Source organism: Lethenteron reissneri, chromosome 47 (assembly GCF_015708825.2).
Source record: "Lethenteron reissneri isolate LAM-NWPU_2019-01 chromosome 47, ASM1570882v1, whole genome shotgun sequence".
Classification (NCBI taxonomy): Eukaryota; Metazoa; Chordata; class Hyperoartia; order Petromyzontiformes; family Petromyzontidae; genus Lethenteron; species Lethenteron reissneri.
Window position 1 is genome coordinate 108381 of NC_083825.1, and position 20453 is coordinate 128833.

A 20453-nucleotide genomic window follows, 5' to 3' on the forward strand; every position below is an offset into this window, starting at 1 on the left:
GAAGGGGGGGTGACGTTGTACATGATAATCCGTGTGACGTCACGAGAAATTAGGGAGGGGCGTGTTATCCCAAGGGGGGTGTGGGCAGTTGCATGACGTCATGTAGAGGCGGTACTTAACATCGGACTCGAGGAGGGTGGGGGGTGTGGCGGCGGTGACGTCACGAGAGGGCGTGTCGTGACGTTCTACGACAGGAAGGCGGTGACGTCACGTGTCTCTGGCCGCCATTGCCGCGGTAGGGGAGAAGAAGAGGCGAGAGACCCGCTGAGCTGCTCAGTCGAGAGGAGGAGGAGGAACCGGCGCCCGCTCGTACGCGAACCACGCCGCGCGGCGAAAATCGACCATGGAGGAAAAGTCCTCGGTGAAGGAACTGGATCAGTGGATCGAGCAGTTGTCCGAGTGCAAGCAGCTGTCCGAGGGCCAAGTCAAGACGCTATGCGAGAAGGTGGGTGACCGGGCAGGCAGGCGGGCGGGATGGGCGAGGCCTCGGGCCGCAAGGCAAATCGCGCGGGAGGTGTTCGTGAGAACGCGGGAACCACAGCTCGCATCGTCTCCTCTCCCTCTCCCCCCCATTTACCCCGTGTCTCTCTTCCTCCATCCCTCTACCGGTTCCCGCACCCTGTGGTGGGTTTGTGGTGGGGTGTAGAGGCGGCGCCATAACGGGGTAAGGCGGGAGACTGGGCTAGGGGAGGCTCCGGTAGCCCCGGCTCGCTCCGTGTCGGGCGCTCCCATTGGGCAGGAGGCCGCGGGGTGGGGTGGGGACCTGCCGAGTTTGTTCCGTGCCGCCTTTCTCCATTTGCCGAGAGGCGCGACGGGTCTCCCCTGTCGGGCGCTGCCATTGGGCAGAGGCCCGCGAGGCCGCGGCGCTCCGCGTACCCCCCCAATTTTCCTAGTTCGGCGGCGGCTTTCAGTGTCGCCGCTCGCTCTCTGAGACCGGCTCCCTCAACCCCCGCCCCCCATTCAGTACCTTGGGGACTTGCGGAGAGCAGTATAGGGGTGGCTCGAAATAACGTGGGCGGATATTATACCGTGCCCCGCATACAATGGTTTTATTTTTTTATTAATGTGTGGACTTGTACATAACGTACGGATTGGATGCGATTGTACATCAAATGGCACTCGCGAAACTCAAAAATGGAAGGTGCTATTGTGGTGAACAAAACACATAATGGGTGACGCGTTCATGCATCAAGGACCCTGGATTACAACCATGACGGACCATTTGCTCGAAACGTTGCCAATGCAGGCCGATGTTATTGATGTATATTTCTGGGCGGGCGGACCGAAACGAAAGGAACAAAGAGACGGGGGTGTGAGCCTGGACTTGAACAGTAAGGGGCCATCGATTTAGTACGTACGCAAAAATGTCAACTTGACCTCCCCTCGCCCTGTACGAACGCGTACTTTTTACACCCCGCCGGACGATTTAGCTAATTTGAAGGCCAATATAGACAAATTATTATCGAGGCTTCACCCCCCCCCTTCCCGTTTACTATGCGTACATTGTCAGTAGACCCCCCCCCCCCCCATACACAAGCGTACTCATTTGGGTTAACCCTCCCCCTCCATGCGTACATACTAAATGGATGCCCCCCCACCTAACGCATTGCGATGGGGAGAGAGGGGGTGAGGGATTGGGAGTTCTCGATCAGGGGTCTGCAACCTGCGGCTCTTCACGACCGCTTCGTCGCGTTATTTTCTTCAGGGCCGTCTCGTGTTCACATGCATTGCGGCTCTTAAAATATCGAGTTGTTTAACGGAATCGGAAAAAAAATAATGGCTCATGTTATTATGGTTGGCCGACCCCTGTTCCTCCACCTTGTGTGCAAATGTTGACTTGCGGGGCTTGAACAGATACGCTCCATAAAGATACTATTTTTTTACTTGTATTAATTTGAATGTTTTACCTACGTGACTTTACCGAAAAAATCTAAGAATATACTATTTTTTATTTCAAGCCTTCGTGACTGCAGGGATTCATATTCTTGGTTCTTTCGGTGAAGTCACGTAGAAGGAAAATAATAAAATAATAAAAATATTAACAAAATATAAAAACAATACAAATTCTCACGACGTTTCGACTGCAACACAAGCAATCGTCATCAGGTGTGAAATCTTGATGTGGATTTCACACCTGATGATGATTGTGTTGCAGTCGAAACGTCGTGAGAATTTGTATATTTTCATTATTTATTATTTCCCTTCTACGTGACTTTACCGATAGAATCAAGAATAACAATACTATTGTTACTAAATGGGCCTTGTTGCTAGTATCAAAATATGAAAAAGCAGAATAGGTTTCGCCTTTTAATGCCTTGGTACTGGATAAAGATCTCATTTTGTAGCTGCTCACCCCGAAACAAATGTGCTCTGATTGTGCATTGTCTTTGTGCTGTTCGCCTTTGGCGTGCTCTGGTATGACGCTCATGAGACTCGGCCCTAAAGAAGACTGCTGTCTCTAGGTGTAGACCAATCAGTTCCAAGACAATGCAACATATATTATCAGAGAATGTTTGTTTGCATGTTCACCACAAATCCCGTGTGTGGTTTAATGCAGACGATTCCTTGCAAAAGATTTCTATCTTAACGCCTCCTGTTTTACTGCCAGAAAGGGTAAACCTGTTCTTAGTTTTCATACCTTGTGTTGCCTCCGAAACGTCGTGATTTTTATGTTATTTTTATTTTACTTTTATTAATTTTAATTTTTTACCTACGTGACTTTACCGAAAAAAACCTAAGAATATGAATCCTTGCATTCACGAAAGCTTCAAATCTAGAATTTCATACCTTTGTTACTGTGTACAGCATTATAAACGAAGGCATATCACCCCCAAATACTCGGGATCCACTGAATCACAATCCCAGCCAGCCCCCCCACATTGCTGTCTGCTGAAATCGACAATGGCCTCTCAAAACTCTCCGTGAATATCTGCATAGCCGGAAGTCGCTGGTTTTCTACTTGCCCAGGAGCCTGGATTTCCTTCCCCAACCCCCATCCACCATGGTCAACCTTCTGATTTCACTCACCAAACGTGTTCCACGGGATTCTGTGCTCAGTCCTATTCTCATTCAATAAAACAAATTCTGCTTGTGTTTTCGATTGTCCTTCCAACGCACCTCCGATTAGCACGGTTGGCTGAGTACGGTGCGAAAGACGTTCAACATACAATATCATAGCATCAACTATAGCTCATTCTGAAGTTCAACTTTATGCCGATGACATGATTATACGCCAGCCATCTACATTCATGTACAACTAAAACAAGACGATTTCACAACCATCCAAAAAATGTTATCGCTTAATGTCACCTGAGTGAAAACAAGACCAAGCGTGTTCCTTTTATGAGCCCCCTGGTCTAAGAAAGCTCCGAGCCAATGAAAATTGCCCATGACCACTCTGTCGCACAGCACTTGAACATCTTTCCTTCTACAACTAGTATCTTGGCATCTGGCTCGATTCTCATCTCATCTTCAATCTTTGTCAAGAGTATTTAAGAAAGTCATTAAAAATTACTATTGGAAATTGTAGAGAAACGAAATATCTTTCGCTAAAACATTAGATAGATGCTACCTCTGTACATGTCATAGACTCTGCTGGTGACATGCAAATCAAGCAATAACACCATTGGATTAGCCAAACCTTATCTCATTCTGCCAAACTCTTTATCTTACAAACTACGGTATTCCACTCATGTATTTTTATTCTAAGACCATTTATCATGCTCTTTCAATTGGCAAGGGAGATTCATTGGGTGCAAGATTATTTTCATGCATACAAGCATAACGCCAACCCCTTACAAAATCCCAAGCGTTTATTCATTACCAAAACCCTCGAACGTAGAAGCCCACAACACCGTGTCCACTGTACCAAGGACAGAAGGAATCTCTCATGGGTTTCACTCTCTTTTTGTTTATGCCCCAAGCTCGTGGTGTTCCGTCACTTCAAGAATGTCCTTGGCTACTATCCCATTATGAATAACAACGCGATGCTAAACTTTCGATTCTTTGATAACTTCAATTGACTTTGACATATCCTTGTCGACTTGTATATGTTTCTGTAACAATTCAAATTGTGCCATGATCGGACTAAAAAGATCTGCCCGAGCCAACTTGTGCTACAGATAATGTATTAATTAAAACTGGGTTGTTTATTAAATATTTATAATTTCTCATGCGACACAATTGGTGTCGCATGAGAAATTATACCTTTTTTTAGTAAGTAAATTGTATTTGTTTGGTCACCCTGGTCGCTCTTGCAACTAAGACTTTAACTGGTCTCGATTTCTCACTTGGATAAACAAAATTGACTTAGTTACTGTGTTGTACAGCATTGATAATCTGCACAGCATTGTTTGCAGAGGTTTGTTCGCAGATTGTTCGTGTTGTACAGGCCGCCCTGGTTACACCCTGGGTGTGATAACCATAACATATGTACTGTTTGCTTAACCATAGATGTTAAAGATCCTGTAGCATCATTCATGAAAGAGTAGGCCAGTGTATGCTGGCGTCTTGGTCAAATAAAAAAACTGAAATCGCTTAATTGGGAAACACCCAGCAATTAGAATATGTATTTATTCTGGAGGAATCCGATGAGTTATAAAGCTCTTCACAGATGTCCAGTGTGGCGGGTAAGAACGTTACAACAAACAATACAAAAACATAGTAGTGCAAATTACAAGAAAGGTAAACGAATCACCAGACGCTGTCTTCCCGACAGACCTGTTCTTCACCTGAGGACGGCTGCTTGCGTTGTGGCCGAAACGTCGTGAGAATTATTTTATCATGTTTTATTTATTCTTTTATTATTTCCATTCTACGTGACTTTACCGAAAGAACCAAGAAGATGAATCCCTGCAGTCACGAAAGCTTTAAATCGAAATTTAACCACCAAAAACACATACAAATGAAACTTAACCATCCCCATCTTACTCGTTAAAGCCCACTGAGGTATAAATCTATTTTTCAGAAGCAACCTGGCCACAAATGATAGCTCAATAAAGGAGGACCCTCTTGAAAATAGTCTTGAGACTCGCAGAGGATTTCCTGGATAAACAATTGTAATAGTAACACATGTTACAGTATAAACAGCGTGACTGCATACTGCGTTGATTAGTGTCTATAGCATAGACGTAACTACTATGGAATATTGATACCTAGACATAGCTACTGTGAATAGAATCTATACCCAGACATTGTCACCGAGTTTAACAGTGACAATGTGAATTGTCACTGTATACAGTATTGATACATAGCCCCAATAACATAGACGTTATTGCTACGACGTACAGCATTAATAATTTAAATTGAGAATCGCCCAGCCGTCATAACTCCTTTTTGCATAATGTCAATACGTAGCAGAATATTTCAAATGGATCGGCACTGATGAAGACTGCGCTAATAATATCAATACAAAATTTAAATAAAACAACTGCGCACGCACAAATGAATAAAACTTTAATGTATTTCCTGTAACAAAACCCTGCTCAGGATAAATGACACTCAGTATGTAAAGAGACGATGATACGTTGCGAAATACAATTGCGACTAAAGTTATACGGAATTAGCAGTTGTGAATTAGATGGAAGAGGCAGGGAGCCCATGGTGATACGAAATAACCCGTAGAACACAGAACAGAACAAGCCGGCATTTAAATTATTCCATCATGGCTGTATCATAGCAGCAGCAGTATCTGTTGTGCATCTCGTCCTCCTGTCATGGACATTTGATTGGACACTACTGGCTTTGAGTTATATATAACGGTTGGAACGGTACCGGCCAAAAGAACGAGCGGACGTGTATAGCATTGTTATTAAGAGTACATGTTCCATCCACATGCTTGGATTGATCCATTTTTAGTACCGCCTATGCTGTGTTGAGCCTCTATACTATACATACCACACTCATTGCACCTCCGATTCGGTTGGCTACGTATGGTGAAAAAGAAGTTCAATATACATACTCATCCACTCGCCAAACTGCAAGTTGTTACCTCGCTTCTATTTCTGCTTCTTTCTCTGCATTGCTGCAGTCTGGAATTCCTCCCCTCGTCTATTTCCCCCTCTCCTCCTTGTCTCTTTAGTTTCCCAAAATCTTTTTATCCTTGCTCAATTCAAGAAAGGTTAACACTTGTCTATTTTAACTCTGATCACGCTGCGTGTGTTGCTGGCCACTCAACATGTAGCAACCATTGCGTCTGCTCGGCAAATGCGTAAAAAATACAACATACCTGCTGAGTTCTGTAGCCCCCCGGCAAGCCACGATCCACTAACAGCCCAAAATCAAAGAAAATTTGTCGACCGCATCTGAGTGTTCAGCATTTCAATAATTTATACATTTTTGTTGTAATTTGTCTGTTTAGGAAACCACCCAGTTGATTGACATGTTGCATGTGGTGCGGCAAAATGTGGATACAGTAAAATCGGATGATATAGGGTGGACGCTTGGTCTGGATGGCTAAATATTCTCTAAAGGGGCTCTCTAGAACTCCCTACTGGAGGCCCTCTTACGCCAGCAATGGTGTGAGCGAGCATATTTATGTTTTCATATTTGAGTAAATGAGCGAGCGGTGCTGATGGTGCCATGCGATGCCGGCGAATCTCGCTCACCGTCAGGCCCCCCCCACCCTCTCGTCCCCATCTCTCCCCCCCTCCACTCTCTCTCAGGCCAAGGAGATCCTGACGAAGGAGTCGAATGTGCAGGAGGTGCGCTGCCCCGTCACTGTGTGCGGGGACGTTCCACGGCCAGTTCCATGACCTCATCGAGCTCTTCAACATCGGCGGGAAGTCCCCGGACACCAACTACCTCTTCATGGGCGACTACGTGGACCGGGGATACTACTCGGTGGAGACTGTGTCGCTGCTCGTTGCGCTCAAGGTAAAGATGGGGAGACAAACTATAAAAGCTATAAACTATTTTTATTTTACTTGTACTATATAGCTCTTTCAGGAGCGAGCTGGCTATCACCAACGATAGCCCAATGAAGTGGTTTATCATGTGTATTGCAGCCAAATACTCTAAACGAATGTTTCTAAAATGTTGAGGGAAAACCCGGAGGATCCGGAGGAAAAAATGTATGCGACCACGGGGAGAGTATGCACACTCCAAATATACAGATGTCAAGGTCGGGATCGAACTCGCGACCTCCTTTATACCAGGCGAGGTAGTTGACACCTCGCCACCCGCGGCACCCCTTAGTTGGGAGCAGAGGCCACTCGTTGATTTCCTGACCCAGGGTCACTCTTTCAATGAGACGACATTTGTCTTTAGTCTTGTCCCCATTATTCCTCCTGTCCCTTTAGTTCTCGCACTGGTTAAATTAAATTTGTAAACTCGAAACGTGAAATTTCAACCTGTGTCAAACAAGTATTTTTGGTGATGTTGCTTTGTCAGTGTTGCACAAGCACACAAGACATACTCTACACATTCGTCAATAGCACGATAGCCCTAAATGGAGTTTGCTTGTGAAACAATGGTGCTTAAGTTATGCACTCCTTGAAGCCGTGTGTGACTGATGGACTGTGAATTTGTTTTAGTTTTGCCGTCAGTTCCATGACCATTAACCAGGCGGGAGCCTAATTGGGAAGTTACTGTTGGTTGCCCTATCGATGGACTCGCCCCCCACCATAGGAACGTGGAATTTTCACCACTGGCTCAGCATTGAGCAGCACCTCAATATGTCATGCGAGCCGGAAATCACTCTGACTTTTTACTCATGGCGCGAGTGTGACAACCACGTTCTCTTCGCGGCAGTGAGGAAGTTACATTTAGAAACAGGCAAATATAACCTTTCACACATGGCCTTCTGGGGGTAAATAATCCCAGCAGCACTGATTCAGCACAAGCAAGCACTGGACTGGTGTCGACATGCAGTGCGTCACCGTGTTTATAGGCAAAGAGTACTGACTGTTGACTGTTAATATTAACTACCTCGTCTGGTATACAGGAGGGTCATGGGTTCAATCCCCACCCTGTCGCCTACTGTATATTCGGAGTTTGGATGTTCTCCCCGTGGTGGTGTGGATTTTTTTTGACTGCTATGTATGTATGCTATAATCGTCAACATGATAAGCCATTTCTTTGAGCCATCATTTGCGGTCAGTCACTGTTGAATAAGAGCTACGTAGCTCATTGAGCCTTACCTGGTAAAATAAAAAGTAAAAATAGTTAAATGGCGCAAGTGAGGAACACGTTTGTTTAGCGGTGATAAATTACATTGAAAAACGCGCAACGCTTACAACTTGGGTTGCCACGAGTGTGTATTGCGTGTGCGCCGAGTGTGACGCGGCGTTTGCGCGCGCCGCTCCCTGGCAGGTGCGCTATCGCGAACGCATCACGATCCTGCGCGGGAACCACGAGTCACGACAGATCACCCAGGTCTACGGCTTCTACGACGAGTGCCTGCGCAAGTACGGCAACGCCAACGTGTGGAAGTATTTCACCGACCTCTTCGACTTCCTCCCCCTCACGGCGCTCGTCGACAGACAGGTGCGAGCGTGGTGCTGATTTTGAAGTTGGTACGATGTTGAATTTCTTTCGCACCGTGCTTTGCCAACCGTGCTAATCGGAGGTGCCGGGTAAGGACGACAAACTTAACGCTAAAGTAGTTCTAAAGAAATGAGTTGTCGTTTCTTGCTGTTGTGTATGCCTTTGATCAGCGCCAGGTAAGAGCCACTGGGCAGTGCAGAATTTAGCAGTGTGTCCTGCTGCCTCGCATAATTGTGCACTTTTTATAGTCTTAATAGGAAATCAAACAAATTACAGAGTTTTGCGTGGACTCCTTAAAAATTACTCCATTGAGGTTATATATGGCAGTCATCGCCTGGCACCCTTCCCCCACTGGTAGAGGAATAATCCGGTTGCAGACCAGATGCCAAGTAAACATTGTGCCGCACAGGGACAGCTGCCCCTTCGGGGGGGTGGGTGCCCTTCTAAGTGTTTGAGATGTGGTGTAAGTCGCTTCACGCGTGTTATATTTCAAAGCTTTACTTCAACAAAAAATATTCTCTGTACTGACCTCCATTGATTGGCAGTCGCACACAAACAGAAACCTTAAGTCGGGTAATTCCCTGAAACTTCAGCCTCAAGTTATCACTTCCCTGTTAGAACGCAGTCGGTAATGCTCGGCGCTGTGTGGCCGGGCCCCATCGTCCGACCGTTTGGATTTATTTTCGAATTTTAAACGTAATTTTCACCGACTCTCAAAAGAGAAGAAGAAAAAAAAACCACAACCATGAAAGGCACGGCTGTGTGCAGCAATGGACGGCCAGCAGCGCTCGCTCTGGGTGTCTGTGTGTGGCGCCAGATCGGATGTTGGGCAATCGTAATTGAGTTGAGATCATGTGAACGTAAGAGCTCGCTTGCACGCCTCCGGTGGAGCCGGCGCTGCTGTTCTGCTCCGGTGGGCTCAACGTGTGCAGCAGGGGTCCGGATATAGAGACTGGCCCTTGCTGGATCTCACATGGCGGCGGGAGGGGGGGGGGCAGGAGGAGGGTGGTAGGGGCGTTCTTTCTCAGTGGAAATTGGCACTGGGTTTTGTTGACTGTGCAGTGATTATCTTTCTAACAATTCTTGCCCGTGTGCTATAAGAGGAATTGTTATGGTTCGAGGTCATGGTTTGGTTTTGTGTGTAACCTCTCATTGTTCTGCTTGCTTTGGTTCACCTGTCCTTTGTCCCATTTGTCGCAAAGGTAACATTGGAAAAAAATTTGCATAAATATTTCATCAGTGGTGCCCCCCATCCTTTTTGTTATGGTGTCCCTCCCCAATGAAGACTGGTCCCTGCACTGTCACCCGCATACCCCCCCATCCCTCGCACAAGGCTACAAGGCCACAATACAGAGAGATCACATGTCCGCACCTCAAGTGCGGTGATAGGTATTTGTTTCATATCGTGTATTAAGTGTTTTTTGGCCGTAACACCACGCTGATGTGGCCCGCGCACATTTGAAATTTCTCCTGCATGGTGTCCATGCTGCAGCCTGCACTCCTCACTGATTGATTCTCACAAGCACAACAATTCCTCTGCGAAGGAGAATGAGTTAGCACTGCCGGGATGCGCCGCCCAGTGAGATTGGTTGACGATGGTGTGTGGTGGCGCACGTGTGCCGTGTAGATTTTCTGCCTGCACGGAGGCCTCTCCCCCTCCATCGACACGCTGGACCACATCCGAGCTCTCGACCGTCTGCAAGAGGTCCCTCATGAGGTACGGATACCCCTTCCCCCTCCCCCCACCATCCCCCTTCACGAGAAACTTGGACAAAGTCAAAAGTGATGACTGCTGCCGGCTCTTTGTCCCCCCTCTGTCCGACCAGCCTGCCATGGGATTCTGCGCCACACCATATTCCGTTGATGTGTTTGAGTTATCATTTGTGGCCAGGTTGCTTCTGAAAAAGAGCTAAACAACTCGGTGGACACCATTGGAACCTCATTTGCCAGTAAAAAATATGATAATTGGTTTTTTACCCTTTCATCTGCCAACAAAACTGACACCTTTTTTGCGCCTTTTGGCTCTAAGGAAAGCTGTATCGATTGTGGACCAATCAACTTGAAGGACGGTGCATACATTATCAGAGTTATGTTTTTTGTTTGCATTATGACTGCAGGTATTGTGGTCTATGTAAACATGACTCCTTGTAAAAAAGGTGTCAGTTTTGTTGCCAGATAGAAGGGTAAAAAACCAATGATCAACTCGGTGGACCTCACCTGGTGAAATACAAAAAAATAGTTTATTCTATAAAGCCTCATCTGGGCTCGCGGCTCGCTTTCAGGAAGGCATTGCCAAAGCGATATTTCAAGTATTGAGATCATTGGTCCTCCTATCCTCTTGAACAGCCTCTGAGCCTGTGGCGAAACTTCCACATTCCTATGATGGGAGCAAGTACGTTCACAACCACATCAAAGTGGCACTTGCGTTATTCTCATCTGTGAAAAAGAGATTTGTAACTCATCGGATTCCTCCAGTGTGAATAAATATTCTGATTGTTGACGCTGGAAGGGACGATGTGAACCGAGTAAACCCCCAACCAGGATTTGAACTTGCGATTGCGAGCCGCTCGCTGTGCTACTTGGCCACCTGAGCTTCTACTACTTGGAATTGGCCTCCATTCGGGCCAACATAGCGTGCATAGAAGAAGAAAAAAACATTTTAATATTCCATAATCCTTGTTTATGATTTAAGAGGCTTGCAGACTTAAAATGAGCTATGATTACTCAAATTAGGTGAAGAATGTTAAATCACAGGTTATGCTATGTGGACTGCACATGCGTGTGGAGTGCATGTGTGGCGTGTCTATAATGTGTGCATGTGACTGTGTGGTTTGCACTCGGGAGCGGTAGTGTAGTGGTTGACGCACTGCTACGAAACCAGCGACCCAAGTACGATTCCCGTTCATTACCAACAAAAGTGAAGAAAATCTGAACCTGTCATGGGTCTCCCCTAGGTCGACTCAGCTTTAAATGCAAGTACCTCGTGTGCTGTGTAAAGATCATCACTGGGGAAACAAAGGCGGCCGTGTGTGGTCTTGGTCACCCACCCCTTTGTGTGCCGTGCTGGCTTTCATAAGTGCTCGCTAAAAGGATTTGCCCAATAGTCTGCCAAAAACTATACGGGAGGAAATGTCTTTGTGAATGTTGAACATTGTGTTTGACTGCATAATGTACGTTGTGTTTATTGTGTATATTGTGTATGTTGTGTATTTTATGCGTAAAATGTTGAACGTTGTATGTTGTATCTATGTTGGGTGCATAGTTTTTGACTGTTGTATGTTGTGTAAGTATGAATGTTGATCGTTGTGTGTATGTATGTGGCGTAGGGCCCCATGTGTGACCTGCTGTGGTCGGACCCTGACGACCGTGGAGGCTGGGGCATCTCCCCGCGCGGCGCCGGCTACACATTCGGCCAGGACATCTCCGAAACGTTCAACCACAGCAACGGGCTGACACTTGTGTCACGTGCCCACCAGCTCGTCATGGAGGTCACTACCCGCTTGCTGTGCCTGTGCCTCCCTCCTTCGCCCACCCCCCCACCCCTTGCCATGCCATCCTCCATTAATTTGTTGATCCTGTACAGCCACGCTGAGACTCAAGACTCGCGATCAGGAGGGTCCTGCTACATTGGGAAGTTTGACCAGTTCCATTTTATCTAATATTTTAAAATGGTCATCAACCATTTTGGTGTGGCAGCCCCCCCAGTGCCTAACCCCCCCCCCCCCACCCTCTTGCCCAGTTTACTTAGCCCACAATAGAGAGGTCACATGTCCATGCCTCTTAGTCAACGCAGTGATAGTTATGCATTTATTTTGTGTTGTGTTTAGCGTGTTCTCATAATGTGGCACTGACGATCGCTGTATACGTTTGATATTTCCCCTGCACGGTATCTTGGCCGCAGCCTTGATGATAAAAGGCTTTTGGGGGGCGGTGGCGTGCCGAATCTCATAGGTTGAAAACCAATATACAGACAAAACAGTGGGTCTGTCCATGTAGAAGTTAACGATGACTTTCTGATTTAAAAACATTCACATGCTTTGTTATGGACAATTTCAGATCATTGTTTGGAATTTCAAAATTTTCATGGTTCAAAAACGTGCGTAATCATTTAAGTTGTGTTCATGGCAACAAAAGTGACGTCACCCGATGCACGCGGCGGTACGTTATTGTGGGAACAGCTCAGAAGTGATGTCGTAATCGTGAACCCTGCAGCAGGTTTGGCAATAGCGGCAATCTACACGGCAATAGCGAGAGAATGTACGCAATGTTGGGTCGTGACCTCAATCGGTTACATATTTTCCTGGGGTCATCCAAAACAAAGCTATTACAGATGAGCATAAAGTCAACTGCGGTTAAAGATCTGTTTAAGCATGGTTTATTTGTACAAAGCAAAAAAGCAACACAATAACGAGTACAATAGGGGACACTGACAATAGGCAGCAATCGCCGTATTGTGAAATTAGACGTCGTGTCATTGAGAAATCTTGATATAATGCATCACGCAACATTATATCACGGCACCCTTACCCGTGCATTTTTTTTATTTATCCAAGAGAGCCACATTGCCCAAGGACTCTTTGTTCTGCTCCACTCGATTTTACTTTTATGATGTTTTCGGCCAATTAATCACCAGTGTTTATACTTGTGGGTGAAAACCCACTGATGAAAAAATATGGACACTTAGTCCACTTGTGTGTACTACCTTCTGCATGGCACCTCGACGCCCGCGGGAATGTATATTCGGAACATTTACACGATCCACCAATCCGCGTTGCTGGAGTATAGACCACGCGCATATCCTCCGCTGCTCGCTCGGTGATGGCGTGCGCTTTGCTCCACAGGGTTACAACTGGTGCCACGATCGCAACGTTGTTACCATCTTCAGCGCGCCCAACTACTGCTACCGCTGCGGCAATCAGGCGGCCATCATGGAGCTCGATGACACTCTCAAGTACTCTTTGTGAGTCGTCCGTTGCGCACGCGCGCAGATTACGCGGGCACACACAGGTTACTCGCACACGGGTTGCATGCACACGTCAAAAGCTTGCGTCTCGTAACCCGCAAAATAATGGGGTACGTGTGTGGCAAGATTTGAATTACTGGGGACCCTTGTACAAGACCACTTGCGCAATTCTAAAAATGTTTTTAGCAAAAAGTATAAGCGATTCTAAATATTGCTCCCGACGCCATTAATATTCATAATAATGGTATTTTACTTAAATTAATGATGAATGGGATGTGCATTAATAACAGAAATGTACTTATCCCAACCACGTAACCGGCTGAAGTGCACAAAGCGACGATGATATCACGGCGAGAGTGTGCGGTTGGTTGAGGTTGAGCGGCACTTGCGAGAGACACGAGGTGGGGGTGGAGGGTGGGGAGAATGTTTTGATGTTTGCCTGGTGTCTGCCTCCCCCCCCCCACAGCCTGCAGTTTGACCCAGCCCCTCGGCGAGGGGAACCTCATGTCACTCGCCGCACCCCCGACTACTTCCTGTAATGGCGCCAGAAGCTCTTCCTGCAGGGCAAGGGCCTCCGTCCGCGTCGCAAACCGTTTTCAGTGGAGCTCTCAACCCTTGTCTCACCGTCCCCTCGCGGGACCGCTCTTGTTTTATAAGCGTCAACCTCATCTTAACGACGATCGCCGACGCTCCCCGCCCACACTTCAGTCAGTCGAACACGGCAGTACGCCTTTTTACGATCCACACGACGGCAGGCTACATGTTAACGACGTTGTTGTGAAGTCCTTTTGAAGCACTTTACTTCGACGTTGTTCGTACGGAACGATCAATTTCAATGCAGGTCCGTTCGTTTGGAAAACACGCAAATGCTACCACCCATCGGTATTCCGCATGAACAAAATAAGTGCAGACGCTGTTAGGAATCCACTTGTGCTTGTGACTACTGCTGAAGTGTGGGAAGGAGTTCTGGGGGTTGCAGAGAAATACATACATTCACACTTGATTGATTCTCTCTCTAACATTCTATATTTTGTTTGTATTCGTTCTCTCTGCTGAATGTCTATTTTTATTGATTAACAGGGCTGGGATGAAGCTGTCTTCAGGCTTCAAAACGTTTTTGCCTCTATTTCAGAGGTCAAAGATAATGTTAAAGGCTAAATACGTACGCTTTTTAATTGTTTTACTGTGAGATCTGCTGTGGAAGTTTGTATCAGAGCAAGGTGGCCTGCGACCATGTCTCCCCCCCCCCACCCATCCGCCCCCCTCACTCGCGGCCTCCTTGCCGCAACCAAAGTATTTTGATGCGATTCAAACTGCAGCTCGGCTTAGTCATCCAAGTTTCGGCCCCTGTCCCCCTTTGCGTTTAAGTCTTAAGGCCGCTTTTCGCTTGCACGACACCGCCCCGCTCCCCCGGTGGGTGCCCGCACCACCGCAGAACCCCTCCACTGTAGTAGACCCCACCGGATGAGAGAGAGGAAGAGATAAATTACCCGAAGTAGCCATCTCGGTTTGAGTGGTACGGTTACTCTGGCAGGGCTAACGCCTTGCCCTCGGCCCTGCACGACAGAAAGGAGGTCATGCGACACCTGCGAGAAGTCACACGTCCACCGCGATCTCCTGGATCTGGTTGTGGGTGATGGTGGTGACGGCACCTGTGCTGTGCAGAGCTGACGGTAGGGAGATATCCGTGGGCCTTCATGGTGCTATCCACCGCACACTGACCCAGAAGCAGCTAGACCTTCCCCACGAACCAGTCGCCCCCAGGGTTTTTAACCACCAAGAAGTCACCAGTGGCACGGCCCTGCATCTTGTTCCCAGTGTCATTGGTTGCGGGAGATGATGATGACGCGGGACCTTCGAGGTTTGTATCACAAATGAAGAAATACAATTTATTTCCGTCCCAAGCACTGAAGGTTCAAGTGGTTTCGGCCTCGCGCTCCCTCTGCACGTTTTCGTGATGCTTTGAGCTGCCTTGGCCGCCGCTGCTGAGAGTACTTGAAGGTGTCTTTGGTCGGAGGAACTCCCCGAGGCTCTTGCTGCTAGACTGGTCTGCGAGTCACCTCGGTCATGCGCCACTGGTCACGCTCGGGCCACAAATGCAGACTCGTGCGTGTGGTCTCGACTGGGGTAGCTGCAACCCCAAATTACTCTTTTGTTTTAAGCCTCGCATGTGTGTTCACGCTCGACTGCGGTGACCAATGGGAACAAATAAACCTTATAACTGCACGTGCCGCGTGATTGCATAGTTGGACAGGAGTGTTCATGTAACGTTAACAACCAGAAATGGCAATCTCTGAAAAGGGCTTTTGTGTAAGATGCACGCAGGATGTGGGCAGAGCACACTAGCCAACCAAATTCTAGCCTTACACCGACGGAGGAAGCGTAGTCGTCGCAGGCCCTGCTAGATTACTCGTAATCTGCAATTCCTCTTAAAACCTTACATAGCAACAGCAACAACCCTGCCATCACTGACTGCCGTGGGTAGGCCTTTGCCCACAATTGCTCGTTATTGATCTAAGTTGGCATGATGGATACGAAATGATGGCCCATTACCTGAACCAACTAGCCACAAGTACGAAACCCGCATACGATCCCTACTCAATCCCACCTTAAGTGCGTCACCAGAGGACCCTCTGTTCACTTCTCCACTTTTTTGGTTCCAGGACCACTTTTACCATGGGCAGGTTCAATCATTAGCCGTGGTGATAGGTACATGGGCCAGAACAGGATTATCGCACCACTCGAGATGGCTAAATCTACCCATTTCTCTATGGTCCATGAAAGAGAATTGGTAAACTAATTGTTCATGAATATTTGTGCTTTTTTATCTGTCAAAATAGCAATGTTTTTCCACCCCATTACCCCAAGTGAAATTTTTTGTTGCATGCTGCATGAAATTCATTAATTGAATTTTGCTTTAAAAGAGAACAAGAAAATTACACAACCCAGAAACCAAACTGCTCTGCTAGCTAACCACTGAGCTAGTCCGCTTTAGACCCGTCTTGGGCAGCCCAAGAGACACCGTCTCGGTGTGTATCTTGATCGAGACGAGCTTCAGCTCGTATTGTGGGCTGTTTGATATTTAGGGTGATGTATGTGCACTGGCCATTGGTTTGGGACCGTGGGCTGGAATTTACCTTGAGCTGCATGCGTGGAGAAGCGTCGGTCTTTACGTCAGTGGGCTTGGCGTTGTGCAACACGAGAGCTCTGTTTGCACGAAGGACAGTAAACCGGTTTAGTGCAACAATTGACTACACTTGTAAATCCACGTTGGTGAAACCGATTTGACAATCTTTGGCTTAAAACCAGTTTGGTGTTACCGAATTTTGAGTTAAACGTTTCAATCAAACCGGTTTAGGGCAACTAATGTCAATCAGGTGATATCCTTCAACCTTGGAGATGAATGATCCCATTTGAGAACAATGAAAAACCTTCTGCGAGGCCAACCTCCGTTCATTGGGTTTGATTACTTACCAAACTGGTCCTATAGAACTGTGAAACTCCCACATTTAGTTCATCACGCCCCAACTGAAAGGAACTAGTTTTCAAATGTATACATAATTAGTCAAAATTGTTTCACTCCGAAGTCTTTATCTTGTGTCGATGGGAGTCGTCTCAACTGTCGTTGCTAAAAGATGGTCCAATCTGTCGTAAAAGATGGGGAAACAATCGTAATGGAATAAGTGCAGGTCGGAAAACCGTAGCTTTCAAATAACACCCGACATGTTTGAAGCAACAGCCTCCATGTGTATGTAAAACATTGATGGTGCATCTGGAACTGCTGATGCGTTTTGCATATACGTAGAGGCTGTGGCCTTACTGCAGTTTCCATTGCCGTGCGTGGGACTGCGGTGGGGTGAGAATAATTAGGGAGGACGTGTGACATCCATTGAGCATGTAATGATTCAATACCACCCTCAGCGATTTTTCACGATTTGGAAACAGTATTAAATTCAAGAACTGATTATTTTTTTGTCTCATCTGTACTGGTTTGAAGTGTGCGTATTGTCTGTCTTGTTCGTACTGCTTTGTTTGCATTGTCAAGTCCTCCGTTGTACTGGCTGCCTCGTTCCGTCTCGACTCATCCCATTCGCTCTTTGGCATGTATTTTGCATGAATGATAAATAATCCATTCCTTCACGCACAATTCCATGCGGGTTTCGTGAGTGTAATTTTCAACGGTAATGGATGAATCCTTATGACCCCGAAACACCTCTGCCCAGGCACATTGGTGCTGACCCTGCAGGTGTCACTGGCCTCAATGCACGAGGGCACCTGACGTGAATGTTCTACCCTTGCACGGATTGAAGTGACCGGGTGAAATATCCACGTTAGGTGTTTTATGTGGTTGATGATCGGATCACGTGGACACTCGCACGTCCACCACTCACATGGGCCATCCCACCTTGAACCTTGGGAGCCCCTTTTTATCCAGGCACTTCGGCTGAGCAAAGTCGTGTAAAGAAAAAAACCAACGGGAAACATGCCGATGTTTGTGCCACCATTGTGAATACACCGTTTGTGTGAAACCACAACTTGATCTAAGACCAGCCCCTTTCTACAAATTATAACCCATCTCAGGCAGTTGACTTCATAAAAACATAAGTTTTAGGTTGAAACGGTTGGGTTGAAATGTTTGCTTTGTCTAAAAAGGACTTGCGCTGGCGATGCTACGCGTGGAATTGCGAGCCGGGTGGGTCATCAGGAGTTGAATGAGTGTTGTAGTGAAAATGCTTACGTGAATAATACCTGCGCAGCCAATTATTTGGTTCACTGACTGACGAGGCGTGGTATTGGGTTTGCCCATAACTGGGGGACCATGAGGATGGGTAGTGTTCGGGTAAAGACAAGCAGTTGGTCGCATCACCATTATTGAACGAAGCAGTCTTTATATTAAACCGCTGCTCTGTGAAACATCTGTTGGACGGCACGGAGCTCGCCCGTGGCGTTTGCGTGGCCGAGAGTGTGTTGCGTGCGGTGTAATACTACAACAAGAGTATTCATGCTGGAGTCCACTTCGGTCCCCTGCTCTGGTCGTTTGGTGCTCATGGTCCCATGGCTGCATGCGAGAGCCTGGAGCCTTCGTCTCGAGTTCGTGGGGGTCGGGCCGGATCGGGCTGGGCCGTGCCATCCACCGCGGGTCTGCCTGTTGTTGCCTCCCCTCCCCCTCCTCTCTCCGCGGAGGTCAGAATGCAAGCAATAAAGCTGTGTGATAAAGTTGCCTGTGCGTGCGTGCGTGTGTTGGGCTCGGCGTGCGTTGTGTGTGTGCGCGCGTGTTAACATGCAACTATGGTAACACCGTCATTTATCTATTCAAGAGCCTCACCTGGCGTCTTAACACTAATGAAGAGGATCGATGCGTGTTCCATCACTTGTAGGGTTACTATCCAACACACGTGGTGTGCTGGTCTAGTTACTAATTGCCATGTTTTGTTGACGTGACAAGCCTTGCCAATTGGCTGTTTCGGGTGCTGGCGGTTTTATCGACTTTTATATTTACGCGATCTAACCCAAAACAACTTTATTATGGATACGATTGGTCGGGAAAACCTACGTGGTAAACTGTCTATTTGGACAATCTTATTTCAGTGTTTCACGTGTGGCAGGACACTTGAGTACACTGCAGCATATGGGGGCAAAGCCCACCCACACAAGGGAAACGCGTTCCTTCGGAGTGGGCAGGTAGGAAGTTGGTTGGACAGCGCATTCGTGCACGACAGACAAATATGCACGACAGACAGACAAATAATCCCTGGTGGGCAGTGTGGAACCTGTTGTTCCCACCTGTATAATCACACTCGTACAGGCGTGTTGACAGTCTTGCTGTACTGCCATCTCATGGACACTTTGCAGGCCATAAATTTTGGAAGCTTCACGCACCGTGTGTCAAGCCAATGCTTCTGAAATAATGTTGCCACACACACATCTATGTAGCCGGTGGGATGTGTAACAAGTATAACCCGTAAAAACAAAGGTTTTCACTATAAATCCTTTATATGCGTGGCGGCTAGAGTCCTCTCGTCCTCTGGCTTGAGATGGCTGCCACCTATGGGTCAGATGATTGCATTGCACTATTAAGCAATTGGTCATTAAATATAATATTTCTGTCCTAAAAAGTGTAAAATTTTGGAAAAAAAATTTCACGAACATTAATTGTCACGCACAACGAGTCTGTGTGGAAAATGTCAGCTCGATTGGATCACGGGAAGTGGGTTAAAAAACGACCTAATAATTTGCACGGTCGTAAGCAAGCAAGCGAACTTAATATAAAGGATTTAAAAAAACACAAGTTTAAATGTGGAGGGACAGTTGTGTGAAGCAGGCGGATTGGTGATTGAATTCGTATCCACAACGGTTTAGCGAACCATTTCACGGAACTTTAATTTTACCAGGCAAGGCCCACTCAGCTATTTTTTTCAGAAGCAACCTGGCCACAAATGAAAACTCACGAAAGTGGCTTTATGTGTAAAATTATAGCAGCTCAATACGTTAAGCGCATATTGATTCTAAGTGTGGAGGGGAAATCCACGCGAACACGGGGAGAGAGACACTGCAAACTTCAAATATACAGCAGGCGTCAAGGTCGGGATCGAACCCACGACCTGCATGCCAGGCGAGGCAGTTAACATCTCGCCACCATTGGGGGGAGGCGGTGGTGGGGGGAGGCGGTGGTGGTGGTGGGGGGAGGCGGTGGGGGGGGGAGGTGGTGGGGGGGAGGCGGTGGTGGTGGGGGGAAGGTGGTGGGGGGAAGGCGGTGGGGGGGGGAGGCGGTGGTGGGGGGAGGAGGCGGTGGTGGGGGAGGTGGGGGGGGGAGGCGGTGGTGGGGGGAGGCGGTGGGGGGGGGGGGAGGCGGTGGTGGGGGGAGGGGGTGGGGGGGGGAGGCGGTGTGGTGGGGGGAGGCGGTGGGGGGGGAGGCGGTGGGGGGGAGGCGGTGGTGGGGGGGGAGGCGGTGGTGGGGGGAGGTGGGGGGGGGAGGCGGTGGTGGGGGGAGGTGGGGGGGAGGCGG

The 20453-nt window shown here is 47.6% G+C and overlaps 1 protein-coding gene across 1 annotated transcript; it reads left to right on the forward strand.

Moving 5' to 3' along the window:
- Positions 1 to 215: 215 nt before the first annotated feature.
- LOC133354541 (serine/threonine-protein phosphatase 2A catalytic subunit alpha isoform-like) lies at positions 216 to 14157 on the forward strand. The gene is given in 8 exon segments (XM_061571448.1): positions 216 to 445; positions 6663 to 6734; positions 6736 to 6873; positions 8311 to 8484; positions 10112 to 10201; positions 11811 to 11972; positions 13326 to 13444; positions 13914 to 14157. Coding segments are annotated over 8 exon segments (930 nt in total). The 5' UTR covers positions 216 to 343; the 3' UTR covers positions 13987 to 14157.
- Positions 14158 to 20453: the final 6296 nt, after the last annotated feature.